This window comes from Malania oleifera, chromosome 10, assembly GCF_029873635.1.
Source record: "Malania oleifera isolate guangnan ecotype guangnan chromosome 10, ASM2987363v1, whole genome shotgun sequence".
NCBI classification, from domain to species: Eukaryota; Viridiplantae; Streptophyta; class Magnoliopsida; order Santalales; family Ximeniaceae; genus Malania; species Malania oleifera.
The window spans coordinates 46,527,333-46,549,494 of NC_080426.1; the positions used below are offsets into that span (position 1 = coordinate 46,527,333).

Genomic DNA, 22,162 nt, shown 5'->3' on the forward strand with positions numbered 1-22,162 from the left:
ACTTCTGCTTTTGGTTAATAAAGATCGAAAATTAATTTTGACATTTCCACTTGGGTCTTGAATAATACTTGTAGTCATTGTCTTTTGAATTGTTTGAATTTTTTCATCATTGTTTTCATTTAACTCATTAAATTCCCATTCTCCCCCAATTTGAATTTTGTGCCAAAGAAGTTTCTTTAGTTGAAATAACAATGAGGTATGTTCATTGTTAGCTTGTAATAATAATATTGACCCTTTTGGACTTTCTTTGATAGCATTTGGAAATATTGTTGAAGTTGTTAATTTGTAATAAACTCTGTAAATCATTTCAAGATTTGAAGACCTACTGGCCATATTATAATTCTTTATTTGTTTGTCTAATGTTAAAAGTTTGTATGTTGATTAATCATGAATATTTGCCCTAATATTTGGAAAACATTCAAACTATATTGGACCTTCTGCAATATTTGACTCTAACATTCCTAATAAGGAATCGTTAAACTCATGATGTTTGGTGTCTCTAAGTAAGACACAAACAGGTTTGTTAAGATTGGTTCTTGTAAGAGGAAATAACCCTGCTTGGACCATTCCAACATGAATTCTATCATAGTTTGACTTATGGGTTGCTAAATCTTCTAGACTTAGGAGTCTCTTTTGTTGTCTTACTTCATTTGTTACTAATGATATAGATTTATTAACAACTTTGACAAGATATTCTTCATGAACTTCTATGGAATCTTTTTGTTTGATGATTTGAGATTCTGTTGTAGACATTTTCCAGATTTCTTTTGGATTTTGTTTGGGTAAATCCTTACCATTCAAATCAGTTAACCTTTTTTCAATCTTTCCTAATGAAATTTGAATTTATTTTTTATCTAATCTATTGCTTGAAGTGGATTCTCTTTGATCCAAATTAATTTTTTTCAAAAACTTTTTTTGTTCGTTTAATATTTTGAACCAATTTATCCATTATCTTTCTAAATTTTTTTTAGTTTTACAAATTTTGATATCCTAATCGGGACCACCTACCGGAACCACCCTAGACGCTCTCTTGACTCAACATACTGATCATCAGATTTCCACAAGCTAACCAACGCTTAGTGAAATCAAAACATGCAATTTTTAGAAAAATGAAGAAGAAGAATGAATAGTAACTGGCTTTGATACCAAATCGCGCAGGATCGTTTTCAAAATGAAATTAAGCAGGAAAATTGGAATCTGACATAAATGACAAACTCTTATTAATAGATGACAAAAACCCCTTTCAACTTCATATACAAATTGTGAAAAAGGATGTGGAAAAGAATTCCATGTGTAAAAAATATATAAATACTTTGCATAAAAAAAATTATGGAACAATACTAGAAATGATAGACCAAATTGATTATCCCACACAAAAAAAGTAAATATCTTCATAAGCTTAGACAAATGGTAGAACAAGAAACAATAAATCAACAAGACAATTCTAAAGTCTCAAAATTTATATAAATTGTTTTTATAGATAATTTTTTTTATAAATGTTACTTTCAATTTACTTAATGCCTAAACATATGTTTATTATAATTTTAAATAGGTTTAACATTTTTTATCTCTTAAAAGTCATGTATCTATTTATTTTAATAATAGTAAACATTATGTGAAAATTATTAGGACAAAAAAGATTGCCTGTCACCTATCATCTTAAGGTATAATTTATTCATTTAACATTTATGATATCATTATTTTAATTTTTTTCTTAGCTGAAGATGTTTTTTTTTACAAAATCAAATTCTTAACTCATAAAATATACTTTTGAATATAGTTTTATCTAATTATAGTCAAATTAAAATTTTAAAAATAATTTATATTATTTTAATCAAATTAAAAATTTAAAAATATTAAAATATGTGAAAATTTACTTACTGCATGATATATATTGTTATTTAATGTCCATGATACTTCCATTTGTAATGAAGTTGATTTTTTCTTTTTTAATTTTAAACTTTAATTTATTTAAAATAAAAAATTTTAAAAATGTATTTTAATTGTAATTAAATATATCTCTTTAAAAATATCATAATTTTTTTGTAATCTCAAAAACGTTTTTATTTACAAATAATTTGCACTTCAATCAATATTCGTTCTTAATTTACCCCAAAAGGGGAGAGGAAAAAAAAAAAATCTAAACGACGTCGTGTTTGCCAAAACCTCACTCCAAAGGAGTTACCACTGCCCAGAAGAAAAACCAGAAGTAGTTTTGCTTCGTTTTGGCTGTTCAGAATCTCAGATCTCTCCACCAAAAATGGTACCGCCAGTCTATAGCAGATGCTCCGATCTTTCCATCGAACCCTAATATCTTTCCTCTCCTCCACTCGTCCTTCTCTCATTCCATAAGCAAAAGAGCAGATCGAAGATGTATATGGCGTACGGATGGCCTCAGGTCATCCCTCTCCAGCCCGGTACTGGCCCTGCTTCGGAGCAGATCATCTATCTGAAGGTCATTAATCGCTTGTTACTTGTCGTTTCTCCTACTCACTTTGAGCTCTGGAGCTCTTCTCAGGTGGCTTCTCGTCTCTCTACTATATGTTTTTCTCTCCCCGAGCGAATTGGTGGTTTGGGGAGTATTCGTTGCTGACATTGTTGATTTGGTGCTCAGCACAAGGTGAGGTTAGGGAAGCACAAGAGGGATTCCGACTCAGTGCAGCGGGAGGGGGAGAATTTGCAGGCTGTGTGGAGTCCTGATGCGAAATTGATTGCCGTAATTGTATGTTTTGGATAAATTCGTTACATATATTTTTTGTTTATTCCCTTAATTTGATGTTTATTATGTTTTCCAATGTGGCTTCTTTTGTGATTTCATTTGTGCTGCGATAGCCCTTGAAATATGCATTCATTATGTAAATGTGATCTACGAGTGTGTTTTTGTCTCGGAGAGAAGAGTGGCTTTCATTCCATTCAGAATGAGGAGTCAGTTGTGTGGCATTGCTGTGTGTTTGTGACTGGCTTTCTCAACTTCATGTGTGTTTTCTCTTGTGAATTGTATAATGAAATATTGTTGCACCAGTAGCGTTTTTCACTGACCATAGGAATAATGTGCAAGCGCTCATAATGGAGTTTTACTTTTATTTTAATGAAAAAAATCAATTGTTTTAGCTATGTTTTGTTTCTATTGCTTCTTTGACCCACAAGTCAACAGAATTGACATGGAGTAAAATTATTATTGTCTTTACTTTGGATGTAAAAAACGATATCTAGCAGTGTGTTAGATTTGATATGAAATTTTTACTCATTTGTTATATTTCTCGTGAATTAAGTATTTGAAGAACTGTTTCAAACGTCACATAACTTTGCTTTACATTTTCTTACATTGCAGACATCTTCTTATTTTCTTCACATTTTCAAAGTAAACTTCACAGAGAAAAGAATACAAATTGGAGGCAAGCAGCCATCCGGTTTGTTCCTTGCAACTATTTCGCTGCTTCTCAGTGAGCAGGTGCCTTTTGCAAATAAAGACTTTTCATTGTAAGTACCCTCATTGACATTAATTTCAAGGATTTAAGCTTAGTTGTTTGTTTGAGCTGTGAGGCAGTTTGAAAATGTAATTACTATTTTGAGATATGGGACTGGTGTGTGAAGAAACTTTTTATTATCCTTAGGCATTGGGGAAGCCAACTTTAATGGACAAAATCAATAGGTATTGTTGTCAAAGTTGCTTATAAGAATGTGTGATTTCTAAAGTTCACATTTAATTTCATAAGCTAATTATAGAGAAGCTAAAATATGGAGTTAGTACAAATGATATGCATAACAAAGCGGGTTAGTGGGTCGGGTTTGGGAGGGTTGTAAATGGGTAGGGGTTAAACGGGTTCGAGTTCGGGTTGACCCGTTTACTAATGGGTGACTTACATATAAACCCAAACCTGTCTGTTTAATAAATGGGTACCTGTCAAGAACCCGTTTAAAATATAATTTATTTATTTTTAATTTTTAATATCTTAACAGAAAAACATAAAATGTAGAAAATAGTAAATCTCTTTAATTAATATATTTTTAATATAATATACATATATATATATATATATATATCAAATTAAACGGATCACTTGGTGGGTACCTATCCCAAACCCGCCTAACTCGTTTATTAAATGGGTTGGGTTGACCGTTTATAAACGGGTCACCTTCTACTAAACTTGAACCCAATTTAAACGGGCGGGTCACGGATCACCCCCTGGGTTCTGACCCATTTTGCCACCCCTATTACCCCTTAAGTCCTTAACCCCTTGAGGCTTATGAATTGCCTCATGAGGGGTAAAATGCTTTGCATTGCACCCTTGCGTTTTAGAAAATTGAATTTAAGAAATGCCAAAAACCAATTAAATCATAACAATTAAAAAATACTGAAAAAAATGAAAGCCTACTAACTTCACTATTTTGGCGATGTGAACAATATTGCACTACATTAACTTGCTATGTTAGCGTTAATAAATTATATATAAAAATACATTTTAAATTCTAAATGTCTTTGTTACCCCAAAGCTTTGTTTTCTCAATTTCGGCCCCCAATTTTCTTGCACAACTTGAACCTTCTTCCTATATCTATCTTAATTATATGAAACAGTTATGAAACATTTTTAATGGTTGAGTTTCAAATTGGAAAATTCATCTGCTTTGCCTCATTGAGTTAGGAACTGGGGCCTCCCTTTTATTCTGGCAGCATCTGTGGTTTGGGATTTTTAACTTTTAGGGAGACTTTGACAACTTGATTGAATTGGTGGCGTGGCACTCTAGGATGCTTTAGTTGGTGATTATGCTCAACTTACAGGGTGCAGTTTATTGGAACCAAGTTTTCATTAGAGATGCTTATTGGGACAAGAACATTTTAGTTTGCTCTTCCAAAAGCATTATGAGCCAATGGTGAATTTCGATAAGAGGAAGGCATAAAACTTATTGAGGTTTGTCTAAAAATGACATCCTTTTGGTGAAGTCTTCATATGGTCTCTTTTAGTGAGACACTTATGGTGTTAGGCTGTGAGCTTCTGTTGGGAAATGATTTGGGCCAAAGCTTCCTCATAGGTTTTTCATCCCTGCCCCCACGCCCCTTACATGGGAGCATATTTTTTTTTTTTACTTTGGACAACCTACAAAGAATAGAGCATTGGGGCCCGCCGGGGGGGGGGGGAGGAGAAGGGTGTTAGGCTATCATTATTTTCTTTTCCCAAAAAAAGATAGGGGTCACTTAATTATATTCTTCTTCGTTGTCTGGCTGCAAGAAATTTTTGGGAAATGTCATATATAATGATTGTTATTGGTTGTGTATATTCTGCCTTTGTGATGGATGTGCATTTTGCTCGGTGAGGAAATTTTTTTTTTGGGGTAGAAAAGGAAATTTTATTAGAGACAGAGAAGAGAAAAAAATTACAAAAAAGGAGGACAAGGAATTCTCAAGCAAAAAAGAGAGAAGGGAAAACACAATCAACTTAATAATTTCTAGTGATCATGGTTAATATCCTTAAAGCAGCAGCCCTTGAAACAACCTGTACTATAAACCCCAAGAGATGTCGAGTACTCCAGTCTGTCTCAGAGTTACTCTAAAGACAGTCGCTTTCTAGGAAATAATCTAGCATTCTGTTCCAACCAAATTCACCATAACAGCACCAAAGAGGCCCACCTCCACAACCTCTCAGCTTCCCTTCCCTTCCCTTCCCTTCCCAAAACCAACAAAAGAAATGCTCAAGAGCTCTTCCACCAACTGGAAACAGCCACACTTCACCAAGCACTCCAAATAATCTATTCCACAGATCCCAAGAAAATGAACTGCTGGAAACAAATTGGGAACATTCTCTGAACTACTTTCACGCAAGAAATTCACATCTGGAGACAAGGCCTTAGAAGGCCTCCTGCACATATCTGGAGCTTGGCAATGGGTTTTTTTTGGACAAAATTTTCTTGACAGGAGGAAACTTGAAGGAAAATCTTCGTCCTTAAGTCCTCTTGCCATTTTTAGACCCCTTTGAGTGAAAGGAACTGTAGAGCTTTAGAAGAGGTGGAGTTTCCTAAATTGTATCAAAGTTTTAAAACATACATGGCTTCCAACACTTTGTTTCTGCAAAAGGAGGGGTTAATTTCTAATTTGAGTGATGTTGTCTACTTTGTTGAAAGTTTCCTTGTCCTTCAATTTTTTATCGTACTTTCTCTTGTTTAGGGACAATACAGAAACAAATGCCAAACTTAACGGTTTGAAAGGTGTTTTCCCCTAGTCTTTATGACTGCCCCTCATTTCAGTGATGCAACAACGACGTAAGGGCGCGCCTGGGAATGGCCGCATTTCCTGTTTTCTGTTTTGTTAATTCAGATTTTGTTGCCCAATTATTATTGTTTTTAAAAAAAAATGTATGTAACATTATTTGTCAACACTTGCCTTCCACAAGATTTGCAAATTGAAAAATACGGAGCCCTTCTGGATTTATATTGGTTTTTGGCTGGCTTTTCATCCATCTTAGCTGCTTGCTAGGAATGATGCTGTCACTAGCTGGTCATGTGAGTGATGCAGCTGCTGTTTACGGGGTTGCTGGCAACTTGTTGACAATTATATTGCTGCTGAGGTGGTTGCTAATGAGGTGTTTGAGGATGTGAAAAGGAGGAGAGGTGGGGGTGTCATTCTTAAATTGGGTTTTGTAAAGGTCGCTGTCATGCTTTTTGGATGAGGGGATGCGTGAGAAGGGCTTGGCTTAGTTATGAGGAACTAGATCAAGGGCTGTTTGCCATCTAGGAATGTGGATGTGATTGTCGATGAACAGCTTAGGGAGTGGTTTATGGTTTCCTGAGGGTTGAGACAAGGGGTTTTCTTTCTATATTTTTTTGTTTACTTTAGTGGTTGATTAGTTAAGTAGATTGTTTACTCATGCTTAGAGATTGGTGGCAATTAGAGGCTTAATGATATGTAGGGAGGAGATGGAGGTGACAAATGATATCATTTTTTTTTTTCTTGAGGATAGTGTTGAGAATTCTAAGAAGTTTGGTTGAGAATTTTTTAGAAGATTTTAGGATTGAAGACCAACATAAGTAAAAGTTGGGTGATGGGTATGAACCTCGATAATGATGACCGGTGACTTGGAGGGTTTCATGACTTTAGCAGGTTTTATTTCTTTGGCTTAGCCTTTGTGTCATTTAGGTCTTCTTTTGGTGGGTAATCCTACTTCTATTGCCTTTTTGGGATCTCGTGGTTGAGAGATTGGAAGGGTGGAAGAGGCCTAGTTGCCCTTAGGGGGTCTACTACTCTTGTTAGTGCTTCCCTTTCTACTATCCCTATTATTTTTTATCCCTTTATAGAGTTCCTGTACTGTAGTGCAGGGGGAGGGGGATCTTAGATAGGCTTATGAGAGGTTTCTTATAGTTGGCATTGGGGATATTAAGAGGTATCATCTTGTTGGTTGGGATGTGGTTTGGAGACCTAAGTTAGAAGGGGTTGGGATCCTGGTAATGTGGTTTCCAAGAGCATATCTTTAATTGGGAAATGGTTATGGAGGTAGGATAATTCCCTATGATACAAGATTTTAAGAATTAAATATGGAGTTCTCATGTGAGCCATTGGAAGTTTGTTTTCTAGGTTGCTTATTTATTCTTTCCTATGACATGGTTCAAAGTGGAAAATGACAATAAGATTCGGTTTTGGGTGGATCTTTGATCGGGTGAAGTTTTGATGGGGGTTTTGGCACATCGCCTTTTTGGATTATGACCCTTAATAATGCTCCAATCACATCTTTTTCTTCTTGAGAGGGGGACTGTCTTTCTTGAGATTTCCACTCCTTTAGGAGTCTTGATAAAGGAGAGGTTGATGAGCATATTACGTAGTAAGAGCGTTTTGAAATCTTTTGTTCCTCAAATGAGGGTTCTCATTTAGGGGATTCATTGGGTTCTTTCTCTTTAAAATCTTTCTTCCTTCATTTATTCAGACCTTTAACCTCTTGAATTATGTCATTTGGAAGGTTAAGGTTCCCTATCAGCATCGCTTTTCATTTATACTTTGATTCATAATAGGATTACTATGAATGACTTGTTATTCGTAAGGAAACCTTGTAAGGCTATCAGCCAAGATATTTGTATGATGTGCCTAGAGTCTTATGAGATTAACGCACATCTCTTTCTACATTCGCAAGTGGCCAGACTTGTTTTATGTATCTTCTTATCTATTTTTTGATGAAACGTGGGTCGTATTGCGAAATGTGGATGAATTCTTATTGGCATGGTTCTAGGGTTAAGAGCAAAAGAGGACAGCTTTATTAACTTGTATGGTGCATGTTATTCTTTGGACGTTGTGGACCAAGAGAATGTGAAGATTTTCAATTCTTTCCACATGTTATGTGATAAAGTTGTTTTACTTGCTTCTGTTTGGGCACATTCTTTGGGTATTTTTTGGAGGATTTCCTTGTTTGATTTCAAAAGTGATTAGAAAGCAGTGCTTCTGTAATTCTTTTAGTTGATTGCTGGAGATTATCCTTTTCTCCACAGCTTTTACTTTTGGCCCTTTTTTTAATGCAGTTTTTCCTTATATATAAACAAAGATTTTTTTAATTCCAAAATTACAGAAATTTGGTAACTGTTTTAGTTAAATAACGTAATTCTACCAAAGTGCTTATGAAAAAAAAAATGCAAGTTTACAAGAAACAGGGAATCAAATAATTTCCAAACACACCCTAACTTTACTTGCTTGTATAAAGAATTATATATGACAACAACTTAAGAATGTAGGGCTCAAATTAGAAAAAGGAAACCTAAAAAAATATGGGGGATCCTTTTTGTTGGACTGAAGAGGCTTTCTAATTATTTGCTAGGAAGCACTTACACTGACATGAGATGCGGGTACATGTGTACGATACAATACTGACATGACAGCATGACAATTTTGGAAGAATGAAGATACTACATGACAAGGATGTGCTGATTAATTAATATAAAAAATTATATTTTTAGGCATCTTTTGCCTTTTAGGTGACAAATATTTGAGGTAATTGTAATTTAAAATGAAATATAGGCATCAGTAATGCACGGTTATTGGTAGCCCACTTTAGAAACTACATTATACAATCTTCAACTACATTCATATTATAGAATATTGGTCCAACAACAAAAAACCAACTCAAGGGCATGGGTGAGATTGTCTCGGGCCAAACACTTCACACCTTGTGAAGGGCCGGGCACTAGTTATGAACTAATTCTCAACCATCGAAATAGAAGGTAAGCAAAAGCGGTAAACAAGCATGAAAGTAGACTAGAGTCACACAGTAGGCGATGTGTGTTTAGCGAGGAAGACATGTAGGCTAAACACGTTTACAATGGCTAGTTAGTTTTACAATGACTGATGAACACTTATCCTCCTGTAAAGAGCCTTCTACGCTGTTCTAGCTCTGGCACTAGGACACATTAAAATGACCGAGGAGTAATACTCCTATTCCACACTAAGGCATTATCCTACTCAAAGAATAAAACCTACACTACTATTTACATGATGGTTACTTATCTCATGTACACAAGACAAGCGGTCACATGCAAACATAATGCACTGAAAAAGCTTGGCTCGTGACACTGATGGTTGGCCATGTGCGTGGCCAATCAAGAGTTTTGTTTTGTTTTGTTTTGTTTTTTTTTTTTATAAATTTAACAGAAAGTGGTGAACTGGTTATGGCTTTAGAAAGAGAGGAGAACCCTTGGGGCTGGGGGACTCAGCAGTACTTTGCAAGGCTGGCGTATTGGCGCCAGGGCTCTAAAATCCAACCACTTTAATGTTAAAGAACCTTTTGATTCTGAGTCTCCCAGCTTCTCCTTAATTTTTTTTTTTTGGTTTTGTTAATAGAATTAAAGAGAGCAGCAGAATGCAGTGCGCCATTGCAAGAAGTGTCCTAGACGTGTTCTAGTTATATTGGGAAGTGTCTCAACTGTGTCAAAAAAAAATAAAGTAAATTTCGACACGTGTTGGACGTGTGTTGGGGGCGTTGGCATGTGTCAGCATCTAGAATATATTGGACGTTCACACTTCAGGCCCTTCTGGCATTTCCTAGTCATGTGGTGGTGCGCACAACCCCAATTTTTTAGATCGCTAGAGTGATACATCTTTATTAACTAGCCTTGACCACCACATCTGTTTATCTACTACAACATTTGACATTAACTTTTTGAAGTTACCAATGTGATGTTTACTTCTTTTTGGGCTCATCCATTTGGGGTCTTCAGGTGTCTCTCACTGTTTGATATCCAAAGGGATTGGAAGGCAGCTTTGATGTAATTTTTTTTAGGTAGTCTGTTTTTGCTTCCTCTTGCATTCTTTTTAGGAGGATTTCTTATCCTCCTTCCATTTTAATTATTTATTCTCATTAATATATTTGTTTTTTATAATGAAAAAGTTTTCAATGTGATGTCCTTCTTGTTGACAAATATGTTGAAGGTGCCAATATTTAGTTTTTTTTTTTTGCTTGAATTTGTTTTTGGCTGCTTCAATGTCAATGTTGCATGAACTGTTGGTTTTCCAGGAACTTATTTTACATGAAGTATATTTAGCCATTCTTTCATGAGCCATTCATCATGCAATGATCTTTTCTTTTTTACCTTTGCCAGAAGCAACATTGTAAGTGATAACAAACATATGCTACTTGGACTCTCGGATGGATCTTTGTATGCCATATCTTGGAAGGGAGAGGTAAATATGAATTAGATTTGGCTCTGGAAAATTGAGCAGCTATTTATGTTTTTGCCCGTGTGTCTCATTTTAGCATGAGAGTATCAGGTAATGTTTTGCTTCTAACACATCAGTTTCCTTGCATAATTTCAGTTCTGTGGGGCTTTTGAACTTGATGTCCATGCTCATGACGACAATGAAGTTATGGAATCTCGACATTCACTGGAAAATGGCTTTTCTTCTGGAGGGGTTCCAGGAGATTCTAGACCAAGTCATAATTGTTCCCAAAGGTCTCCTGTTATTCAGCTAGAGCTTGCGTTGCAGTTGAGGTTACTGATTGTGTTATACTCTGATGGACAATTGTTTTTATGTTCTGTGAGTAAGAAAGGTTTAAGGCTACCAGAATCTATTAAGGCTGAAAAAAGATTGGGTTCTGGTGATGCTGTGTGCGCTTCTGTAGCTTCAGAGCAACAAATCCTTGCTGTTGGCACCCAAAGAGGTGTTGTTGAGTTATATGACCTTGAAGAATCTGCTTCACTTATCCGCTCTGTATCTTTGTATGATTGGGGGTAAGCCTTATGCATTACAAGTGAAGCTAGTTAATTGTTGGCATGATTGTAGTTTTGTAATTTATTTTTTTAAGGCAATTGCAGGATTCTTACAAGGTTTAGCCTCATTTACGGCTTTTGAATAAAAAACATGGCACTTCAACACTTAGTGGCCTTTTTGTATTAGTTGATACTCACCTTTTCTCTTTTAACAATTATTGTCATAGAACAACAATAGTGATTCTTTTGCATTTTTGTTCAAATTCATATTTATATAAATATATATTTTTATGTGCATATCTTGGAAGAATAGGGTAAGGGTCTAATTATCAGTGAGTCTCACTTTTGAAGTTTATATCTCTGTGTGAGAAAATCATTATGATCAATACTTTTGAATCATCTCTTTTGTCATGTTACCTTGGTGGGTGGAAACTCTCCATAACTACAAGAAAGCCTTTATTGGAATATTTATAGACTTATCCCAAGCGTTGTAGATTACTTGTTGACAATTAAAATCCAATCCAATCAAAGCATCATTTTTTTTGTGAACTTTTCAAAGCAGAAGCTTAAAAAATGTGCGTATTTTTTTTTTTATGTCTGAAAATAATTTTGTTGAAGGAACTGAACTTTTTCCTATGTGTAGCATCTTCTATGTCAAATTACTTATCATGAGTTTCTGGTTTAGGTTTTATTGTCTTCTACTCATCTGTTGAGTTCTTTATTTGACTGCCATAATTCTACTTCAGCTAAATTAATCCTTATCTTCTATTCCCAACTTGCCACCAAGGAGTTCGTTAACATCCTCCTTGATATATATATTCTTATTCATGGTTAAATATCAACCATTACTTGAGTTGCCTACATGGATCTGGTTTCCCATCTATTACAACTCACATGTATGCTCAACACAATGCAAGATACATGAACCAACTGATTTTTTAATATTTATGTTGCCCTTACCTATTGAGAAACACAAATGTCTTGTCACTTAACAAGTTATAGGGTAAACTTTCTCTCTTCTTGAATGTACAACTGTCTTCTGGCCTGCAACACTTGTGTTAGAGTGAATGGATGGAGGCGTTGTAAGGCTGGTCTGTACTGAACGACAGGAAGATGACAAAAGTGATGCTGCTGGGGCTATGGTGTTGGGATTTGGGTTTAGTGAGTTGTGAAGGAAAAAAAAAAAAAGGAAAAGGATTGAAATCGTGGTAGAGAGAAAGGGGGGGGGGGTTTAATTTATTAAAAGGTAATTGAAATAAAAAAACCACCAAGGGTGAATATGTTGTGTAAAGTATTGCTACGGGTGTTTACATATGGATGACAGGGGAGGTCAGTGTAATTTTTTTGATCCAGGAAGGTCCCTGCAATATTTTATCAAACCTTGTGAGAGGTCTATTAATTTGCGTCTATACCATCTTAGCATCTCCGTTTCGGGTTTGTCTAAATATGTTCATTTCTTGACTAGACAACATTCTGATCGAAATAATCTTTTTCTCTAATAGTTGTCATGTGGAAAATTTCCATCTAACTTAACAGGGATGCTTGGATAAAAGAAGAATTCTTGGCTAACCATTAATAATTTTTTTTTTTTTCATAATACCCTGTTTTTGTCCTACATTTCCTAGACTTTGGACGACATTGTTATCTCAGAATGGGAATGGGCTGGATTGAGAATACGAATTTAGCTCATTCTTTTGGAATAGCATCCCAAGACATTCCCTTTTCCTTGGATTGACATTCAAGATAATTAAATTTCAGTTAACTTACTAATATTTTGGGTGAAATTTTGAATTTCGATAGGAGTCAGAATTGAAATGTTTTTCAATTTTTTCCCCTGCAGTTTATTAGTAATTTTGGGAAATTTGGCCAAAACTTTTGAAAATTTTAATTTTAAAACTGAAGAAGAGGCAAATTTAGGGCATTTTTTTGATGAACCCCCTTTTCTTCTTTATCATACTTTCAAATAATTGCAGCATGAGCAACGGATCTTCTCAAAATTTTATCAAATTTGAGCTTACAAAGCCTTCTTGGACCTTTCAAACTTGATTTGGCCCATTTATTTTCTCCTTGCAAATGTGCCTATTATTATTATTATTAGTAGTAGTAGTAGTAATAATAATAGTAGCAGGAGTAGTAGTATTATTACTTGAATGAATTGTAGGATTCAGGCATATCATAAATTCAATAAGTTGTTTAGATCATAAAAAAATGTTCTCTTAAATAATTAATATCATAAATAATTGATGAGCATTGTAATGACTTTAATATTTTTTACTTCTTTTCACGATTGGTGATATGCAATTTATAATCTCCACATGCTATAAAATTGTGGTATATACATTTCCTTTGATTCATTTTGGTTCTAGGTTATGAACAAATATCTATTTTTAATATTTTCCAAGTGTTTCATTCATAATTTTTGTAATTTTTTACAACCTTGTGTTGTTTCTTTAAATTGAAACCAAAATTTCCATAAATTAAGTCCTTCAAGTTTCTGTCAAAATGGAAATTAAGTCCCTTCTTGCCATTATGCTATTCCCAATGCATCCTGAGGTGCCCCAGTTCTCCTCTTGCAGTATCAGTAGTCCATTAATGAGGAATCAATCTGGGATCCCAAACATGGCCATGGTTATTGAGCTTTCTTTTGAAGCTTTAGTCTGTAATTGATCCCTGCCTAGTTTCATCAACTAGTTGTATATGATCAACAAAGAAACAAGTAGCAATGGACTTATTACAATGAAATGGTGAAATATAAAATCTTCCTAATTTTCATTTAGTGTTATGGATCTTACAGGCATACTCTTTCCCAACTAATATGCCATTGCACATTTTTGCAGCCATGCTTGAGAAACTGTTAATATTACACGCAACAGTTAGAACAGTTTATCCATAATACATTGCTATGCATCCAAAGTTGCTCTAGAGCATGAAAAGATGATGCAAATAGGTATAGGAATAGAAGAAAAATTCACAAATAAAAAATGAGATTTCAGAATAGTATTTTAGCAACCTTCGTTGACTCAAATAAATACTGAATCCTCAAAACATTAAAGAGATTACTGTTGTGAATTTCAGTCCAGTAAGCGATTTCTGGGCACACAGCAATTTAATCCTTGTATCAGTATCTGTCTTGGCGCTGTTTCAGAACAGTAACAGTGGCTTTCTGCTAGCCTCTTGTGCCATAGGCACCACAGGGTTGAATCCTCAAAACCCAAGCCTCCAAATTTTCACAACCCTAGCTGGTCTGGGAGCTGGGCTCTGTAGAGAAATCTTCTCAAAAGACAAAAGCAAAACAGTTATCTTCTAAAGCCCCAGCCAAAATAACTCCTGCCACAAAAGTGCCAACTTAAATATTACAAATGAACCCCCCCCCCCCCCCAAACAAAATCTAATTTGACCAAAATGAACCCCATAATTTTGAAATTACAGAAATACCTCCAGTACCTATAAATACCAACACTTATATAAACAAAAAACTAAACGAAGTTTGCATACTTTTGTAATGGTGCAGATTTGAATTTTTTGATGTCATTTCTTCCGCTCTCTGGTAGGGGTCTGAGATCACCCCAATTCTTAGGATGTTTTTCACCGAAAAATATGAGAGCTTATAAACATCCCATCGAGTTAATGGTATTCTAATTGATTTTCAAGTCTCTATGATGGAAAATATCAAAGGATTCTGAGTGAGAGAGGACTGTTTTCATTAAGTGCAAAATTTTATGGTAGTTTCAGCATTTGACTGCTGATGGTTATAGAGATGAATTGTTATTTTGTAGCTTGAAGTTGATCTCATATATTGTCATGACTTCAATTTAGAAGAATTCTTGTGGATAACATCTATTTCTTGCTCATTGAATTCTGTGCAGATATTCAGTTGATGATACTGGTCCTGTCAGTTGTATTGCGTGGACACCTGATAATGCTGCTTTTGCTGTTGGGTGGAGGTTAAGAGGACTTACAGTCTGGTCTGTTTCTGGGTGTCGTCTGATGTCTACTATTCGTCAAATTGGTTTATCTGTATCTTCCCCAGTTGTTAAGACACATAATGATTGTAAATACGAGCCTTTGATGGGTGGCACCTCATTGATGCAGTGGGATGAATATGGATATAAACTTTATGCCATTGAGGAAGGATCTGCAGAGAGAATTCTTGCATTTTCGTTTGGAAAATGTTGCCTTAACAGAGGAATTTCAGGCTCAACATATGTTCGTCAAGTGATTTATGGTGAAGATCGGTTGCTTGTTGTGCAATCTGAAGATACTGATGAACTTAAGATTTTGCATCTTAATCTTCCAGTTACGTGTTCAAAATTTCTAGCTGATGATTGACATCCTCATTTTATGTTTGTTTAATAGATGTCCCTGATATCCTTTTTGTCTGGACCAGGTTTCTTATATCTCCCAGAATTGGCCAGTCCTACATGTGGCAGCCAGCCAGGATGGTATGTACTTAGCCGTTGCTGGTCTCCATGGTTTAATATTATATGACATACGTTTGAAGAAGTGGCGTGTGTTTGGAGATATTACCCAAGAACAGAAGATTCAGTGTGAAGGCTTGTTATGGCTGGGAAAAATTGTTGTCGTGTGCAACTATGCTGGATCTTCTAACACGTGAGAATTGTTTATGCATGTACATTTTCTAGTTTGTTAATTTTCATTCTTACAAGTACTGATTTAAATTTTTGGCAATGTTGGAAGCTTATAGGTATGCCTACTATTTTAATTTGTTTATATTTGATGATTCATGGTTGTCAAAAATGCGTAGGCAAGCCAAAGCAGTGGCTAGCCTTTTCTTTTTTGGGTGCATGTGTGTGGGTTGATGGGTGTGTGTTGCTTTCCTGGTTGCCTATAGCTTCACCCATCACCCTTGCACATTTTTTTTTTGTAAGTTCCATTTTTATGGCTTTTCCTCTCAGTAAGTTGCTCTGCCTATATGTCATTCATAATCCATGCTGCATTGCTATTTTAAACCTTTGATGACTTAGAGAAAGCCTATGATGGGATACCTAGGTGGAAGTTCTATGGTTGGTGGGTGTCGGTAAAAAGTGATTATGTAGTAGGTATACAAATGTGATTAAGGATATATATGATAAAATAATGACTTGCATTAAGACTATAGGTATAGATTAATGCCTTGCATTAGGTCTATAGGTGGATTATAGGGAATTTCCAATCACAATAGGTGCACATTAGGGTCTGCTTTAGGCCATTATTTTTTTGCATTAGTATGGATGAACTTATTAGGAGTATCCAGAATGAGGTTCCATGGTATGTGTTATTTTGTAAATATATTATCTTGATCAATGAAACTAGGAGTGGAGGAGAATCTAAGTTAGAAATATGGAGAGAAGCTTAGAATCTAGAGATTTTAAAATAAGTAGAAGTAAGACAGAATATATTTATTGAAATTTCAGTCACAGTGGGAGGAATATTCGAGAAAGATTAAACTTGATGGTCAAGAAATTAATAGTACTGGTAGATTTTGATACCTTGGTCTATTATGCAAGTTGAAGGAGAAACTGAAACATAAAGTTAGTATAGGTGGTAAAATATTGAAGTGCTTCTGGCGTGGTGTGTAATCATAGAATGCCCTTAAATCAAAAGGGAAGTTTTATAGGACGGCTCAATGACTAGCTATGCTATATGGCTCAAAATGTTGGGTAAGTAAGAAACTACATACCCAAAAAGTAAAAGTTTCCGACATGAGAATGCTAAGGTGGATGGGTGGCATAACATTGACAGATAAATTAAAGAATATGACTATATTTTTGTTGAGTTAGGTGTATGCCGCACATCAACTGCAGAAGATGAGGGAAGGGCAGTTGTGAGGATTTGGTAATTTGCAACGTAGGTTAAATAGTGCACCAATGAGGAGGATTGAGCTAGTTACCCCTAGTGGCAGTAGAACTGGTAGGATTAGACCTAAAATAATTTGGAATGGAATAGTGAGTAAGGATAGCCCTCAAATTGTCAGAGGAAATTGCCCAATATCGTTTAAATTGGCAGAAAAGGATTTGTGTAGCCAACCCCTCCTAGTGGGACTCAAGGCTTGGTTTGCTGTTATTTACGAGAAAGAATAATGAAGTGAATTTTCTCATGGTAAGTAATCTAGTTGATTAAAAGAGTGTGCTAATGGAATGTAAATTGGAAGAATATAAGATCTATTGACTGGTGAAGTCCTTTAATTAGTGGATTTGCCACTAGTGTATTAAAGACTTTTTTTTAATGTAAAATGGAATATCAAAAATCATAAACACACGAACTTAATCATCTATTTTGTTGAGGAATTGGGTAAAATAGAAGACCTCATCATAATGATAGGTCTGTCCCTCTATTTATAATATATGCCAAGTACATGACAATGACCGTATTGCCCTTACTAACCCACATTTACTAACACAGCAATAACACAGCAATAACGCTAAGTAACCACAATAACCACTAACACTCCCCCTCAGGGTGAACCATAGATATCATATGCTCCTAACTCTTTACAAATGGATTTAACCCGAGCGCCTCCCAAGGCTTTAGTGAAAAATCAGCAAGTTGGAGTTCAGACTTCACATGAGTCATTATAATGAGCTTCCACACAAGTTTTTCTTAAACTAAGTGACAATCAACTTCAATGTATTTCATTTGCTTATGAATGGCTGGGTTAGTGGCAACATGAAGAGCAACTTGTTTGTCACACATCAACTCCATAGGCCAAGAACATGGAAAATCAAGTTCGTTTGGCTTGTTTTTTAGCCAAATAAGCTCACATGTACTGTGGGCCATGGCGGAATACTTTGACTCAACACTTGACTAGGCCAACATTGTTTGTTTCTTACTTATTGGATACCAAGTTACCACCGTCCAAAAACACAATACCCAGTTGTGTATCTTTTGTCGGTAAGTGACCCAACTCAATTTGTATTTGTATTGCTTGAATATAAGTGTGGCCCCAATATTGATATAAGAGGCCTCTCCCCAGTGCACTTTGAGGTATCTCAAGATGCTTGCATCTTGGTTACTTGTTCTTGGAGAATCAAGAAGTTGCCTCACAACTCTTGTTGCAAAAGGTATTTCATGTCAAGTAATAGTGAGATAATTCAACTTCTCAACAAGTCTCCGGTGTCTTCGAGGGTCAGCCAACAAATCACCCACATCTGACACTAATTTTCTATTTGTATCTGTTAAAGCTTGATATACATTGTTTGCCTACAACCTAGCAACTTAAGCTTTTAGGTATAGTGGTAGTGTAACATGGTATTAGAGCTAGTTACTAGGAGGTCCTAGGTTCTAGTCTCATTGCCCATGTTTGTTATGTGGTGTTTAAAAAATTATTGTGTTCCGTGGAATGGGTGTTAACTATTATGTGTTTATCTCTCCATATGCTGTCAGGCTGCATGTGCAGGGTCGTGTTAAAGCTTGATATACATTGCTGGCCCACAATCTATCAACTTAAGCTTTTAGTAAAGCGGTAATCTGACAAGGTTTGGATCCTAACTACTTAGTCTCATCTAAAAGATCTAGAACTTCCTATCTAGAACTTCCTTCGTGACAAGAAATTCCCCATATGAGATTTGGATACTTTTATACCCAAGAAGTATTTCAAAGGACCCTAATAGAAGAAATAATGGTATTGAGAGCCTTGTGGTTGATGGTGCCTTGTCGTCCGATCAAGGTATGATTGCTGATTACATCACTCAATTTTTCATGAATTTATACTCTGAGCAACAAGTTAGTCGATCATTCCCAGAAGTCTTAGTATTTCCAACAATATCTGGTGATGATGCAGATTGGCTAGATAGACCATTTGAGGAGGCAGGAATTTTTGATATCATACAAAATTTTAATGGTGATAAATTGCTTGGACCAGATGGATTTACAATGGCTTTCTTCCAAGCTTGCTGGGGGATTCTCAAACCTGACCTTATGGCTGTGTTCCATCATTTTTTTGCTAAAGGCCAGTTTGAGAAAAGCCTGAATGCTACTTTCATCACTCTCATTCCTAAAAAAAATGAAGCAATTGAAGTAAAGGATTTTTGCCCTATTAGTCTTCTTGGGGGGGTTTATAAGATCATTGCTAAGGTCTTAGCCACCAGACGTCACATGGTTATGGAAGATATAATTTCAATTTCACAGAATGCTTTTGTGAGGAACAGGCAGATTCTTGACCCTGTACTTATTGCTAATGAATGCCTTGATAGTAGATTGAAAATTGGGGTGCCAGTGCTACTTTGCAAATTAGATGTTAAGGAGGCTTTTGATCATGCAAATTGGGGTTTTCTTATGAAGTTACTAGAACAGGTTGGGTTCTCTGCCAAATGAGGCGGTGGATTTTCTTTTGTATATCTACAGTTCGTTTCTCCATTCTGATAAATGGCACTCCTTGTGGGTTTTTTGAGAGCTTTAGGGGGTTAAGACAAGGTGACCCATTGTCTCCTTTGTTGTTTGTCTTGGTTATGGAAGCCCTGAGGAGAATGTTAGATAAAGCTGTCCATGATGGTCATATGTCAGGCTTTGGTGTGGGGCGTATAGAGGGAAGAGTTTTGGTGGTGTCTCATCTTCTCTTTGCGGATGATACTCTAATTTTTTGTGATGCTGATCTGGATCAGATTTTGCTTCTCCGTGTGATTCTTATGTGGTTTGAGGCGGTCTCTGGTTTAAAGATAAATTTGGGCAAGTAGAGTTGTTTCCTGCTGGTACGGTGTTTAATTTTGACTTATTCTTGCACGTCCTTGGCTGTAAACAAGGTAATCTTCCTGTGAAATATTTGGGTTTTCCTTTGGGAGCCAAATTCTAGGATAAGACAATATGGAACCCAATTTTGGAGAAGATAGAATGAAGGTTAGCAGGGTGGAAACTTTTGTACTTATCTAAGGGAGGTAGAGTCACGTGAAATAAAAGCACTCTATCTAATTTACCCACTTACTTTCTATCTTTATTTCTTATTCCTGCTGCTGTGGCTAACCGTATTGAGAAACTTCAAAGGAATTTTTTATGGGCTGGCATTGGTGATGAACCAAAATTCCATTTGGTTAAATGGGATCATGTTTGCTCTCCCATTTCTTTGGGTGGCTTGGGGATAAGGAAGGTAAGACAGTTTAATGAAGCTTTGCTTGGGAAGTAGTTATGGAGATTTGGGATGAAGAAGGCTGCTTTTTGGAGGCAAGTGATAGAGGTGAAATATGGCTGTGAATGGGGTTGTTGGTGTTCTAGGCCTGTTAATGGTCCACATGGTGTTGGCTTGTGGAAAAATATTAGTTAGGGATGGCCTTTTTTTCTGGCCACGTTCTATATGATATTGGAAATGGGTCTAAGGTGAAATTTTGGCTAGACCATTGGTGTGGTGAGACGTCTCTTGCAGTCAGCTATCCTGATATGTATAGATTTTGCCGAGATAAAGAAGCTAGTGTGGCTGAGCTTATGAAGTTTGAAAATGGAGTCTTGTTTTGGGATGTAAGTTTCTTTAGGGGTATGCATCTTCGGGAATTAGAAGCCTTGACTGGTTTTATGGATACCATATATGGTGCATCGGTGAAGGGGTTCGGTGAGGATAAGATGTGCTGGAAATCTGATTGAGAGAAGGGCTTCTTGGTTAAAGGTTATTATGGTATTTTAATGGGCTCCAAAGATTGTGGCTTTCCTTGGAAAAATATTTGGAAACAGAAAATTCCATCTAGAGTAGCTTTTTCGTTTGGACTGCTGCTTTAGGGAAATGCTTAACGATTGACAATTTACAAAAAAGAAAGGTTTGGATATTGGATTGGTGCTACATGTGCAAGTGTAATAATGAGACGGTTGATCATCTTTTTATTCATTGTCTGGTTGCAATGGACTTGTGGGTTATGGTGTTGGATTTGTTTGGAGTGAGCTGGGTTATGCCTCAATCTGTAGTGGGACTTCTAGCATGTTGGCAAGGAAGATTTGGTTGTTATCGAAATGAGTTTATTTGGTTGATAGTTCCTCATTGTTTATTGTGGTGTCTTTGGAGGGAGAGAAATAGTAGGTGTTTTGAAGATAAGGAAAAACCCATTTCAGACCTGAAGCTATTTTTCTTTACAACTTTGATGGATTGGTTGGCTGCTTCGTGAAACCAATCATTTTCTTCTGTTTTTGAGTTACTAGATTCTTGTAATTTCTGTTTTTGATTTGTTTACCCCATGTACACTCCTTGTGTATTTGGTGTTCATTTTGATATCAATAAACTTATTACTTATAAAAAAAAAAAATCCTTGGTGTGAAATCTAGTTTGTAGAAACTTTGTTATGTGTTGGATACCTCGATCATCATCACCAATAAAGACAATATCAACCACTAACACAATCAGCAGAATCCTACTGGAAGAGTATAACGATAAAATACAGAGTGATCTACTGCGCATTACGCTCAAGTAGTACAACACTGAATTAACCAAAGTACCAAACCATGCTCTTGGTGACCCCTTTAGAATGTCAAAGAGTTCTTCATCCAACATGCTAATTGTGATTCCCTCCCTGGTGCAACGAATCTAGGTGGTTGCTCCATATAGACTTTCCTTATGAAGGAAGACATTCTTCACATCTGGCTGATGCAGAGGTCAATGACACATGGTGGTTAAGGAGATAAACACATGAATTGAGGCAAGTTTAGTGACTGGGGAGAAATATGTTAGAATAATCAAAATCATACACTTGAATGTATCCCTTAGCAACAAGGTGAGCCACATAACCATGTTGATTGACTTCATAGTATACACCTAGCGACAACCAGCCACAAACTTATTTTGAGGAAGATGTACCAATTCCGAAGTATTATCATCTTGTAGTACATGCATCACTTCAACCATTGTAGTCCTCCCCCAAGAATGGGATAGGGCTTTAGAAATAGATTTTGGTGGAGCAATTGAAGACAAGAGTGCTAACGCAATAGTAGTATGAGGGTGACAAGAAATCATAATAGAAAAAATTAGAGATTGGATGTTGGGTACAAGTGCTTTTACCTTTCCGAATAGCTATAGGAA

General features: G+C 35.9%; 1 protein-coding gene across 1 annotated transcript in view; it reads left to right on the forward strand.

Annotated features, from left to right (window-relative positions):
• The first annotated feature begins 2,203 nt into the window (after window positions 1-2,203).
• LOC131165493 (uncharacterized) overlaps window positions 2,204-22,162 on the forward strand; it is a 77,205-nt gene continuing 57,246 nt past the window's right edge. The window contains exons 1-7 of the mRNA XM_058123357.1: window positions 2,204-2,518; window positions 2,615-2,722; window positions 3,332-3,480; window positions 10,567-10,648; window positions 10,781-11,196; window positions 15,042-15,471; window positions 15,563-15,786. Of these exons, the coding sequence (XP_057979340.1) occupies window positions 2,372-2,518; window positions 2,615-2,722; window positions 3,332-3,480; window positions 10,567-10,648; window positions 10,781-11,196; window positions 15,042-15,471; window positions 15,563-15,786 (1,556 nt within the window). The 5' untranslated portion in view covers window positions 2,204-2,371. The remainder of the gene's footprint in view (window positions 2,519-2,614; window positions 2,723-3,331; window positions 3,481-10,566; window positions 10,649-10,780; window positions 11,197-15,041; window positions 15,472-15,562; window positions 15,787-22,162) is intronic.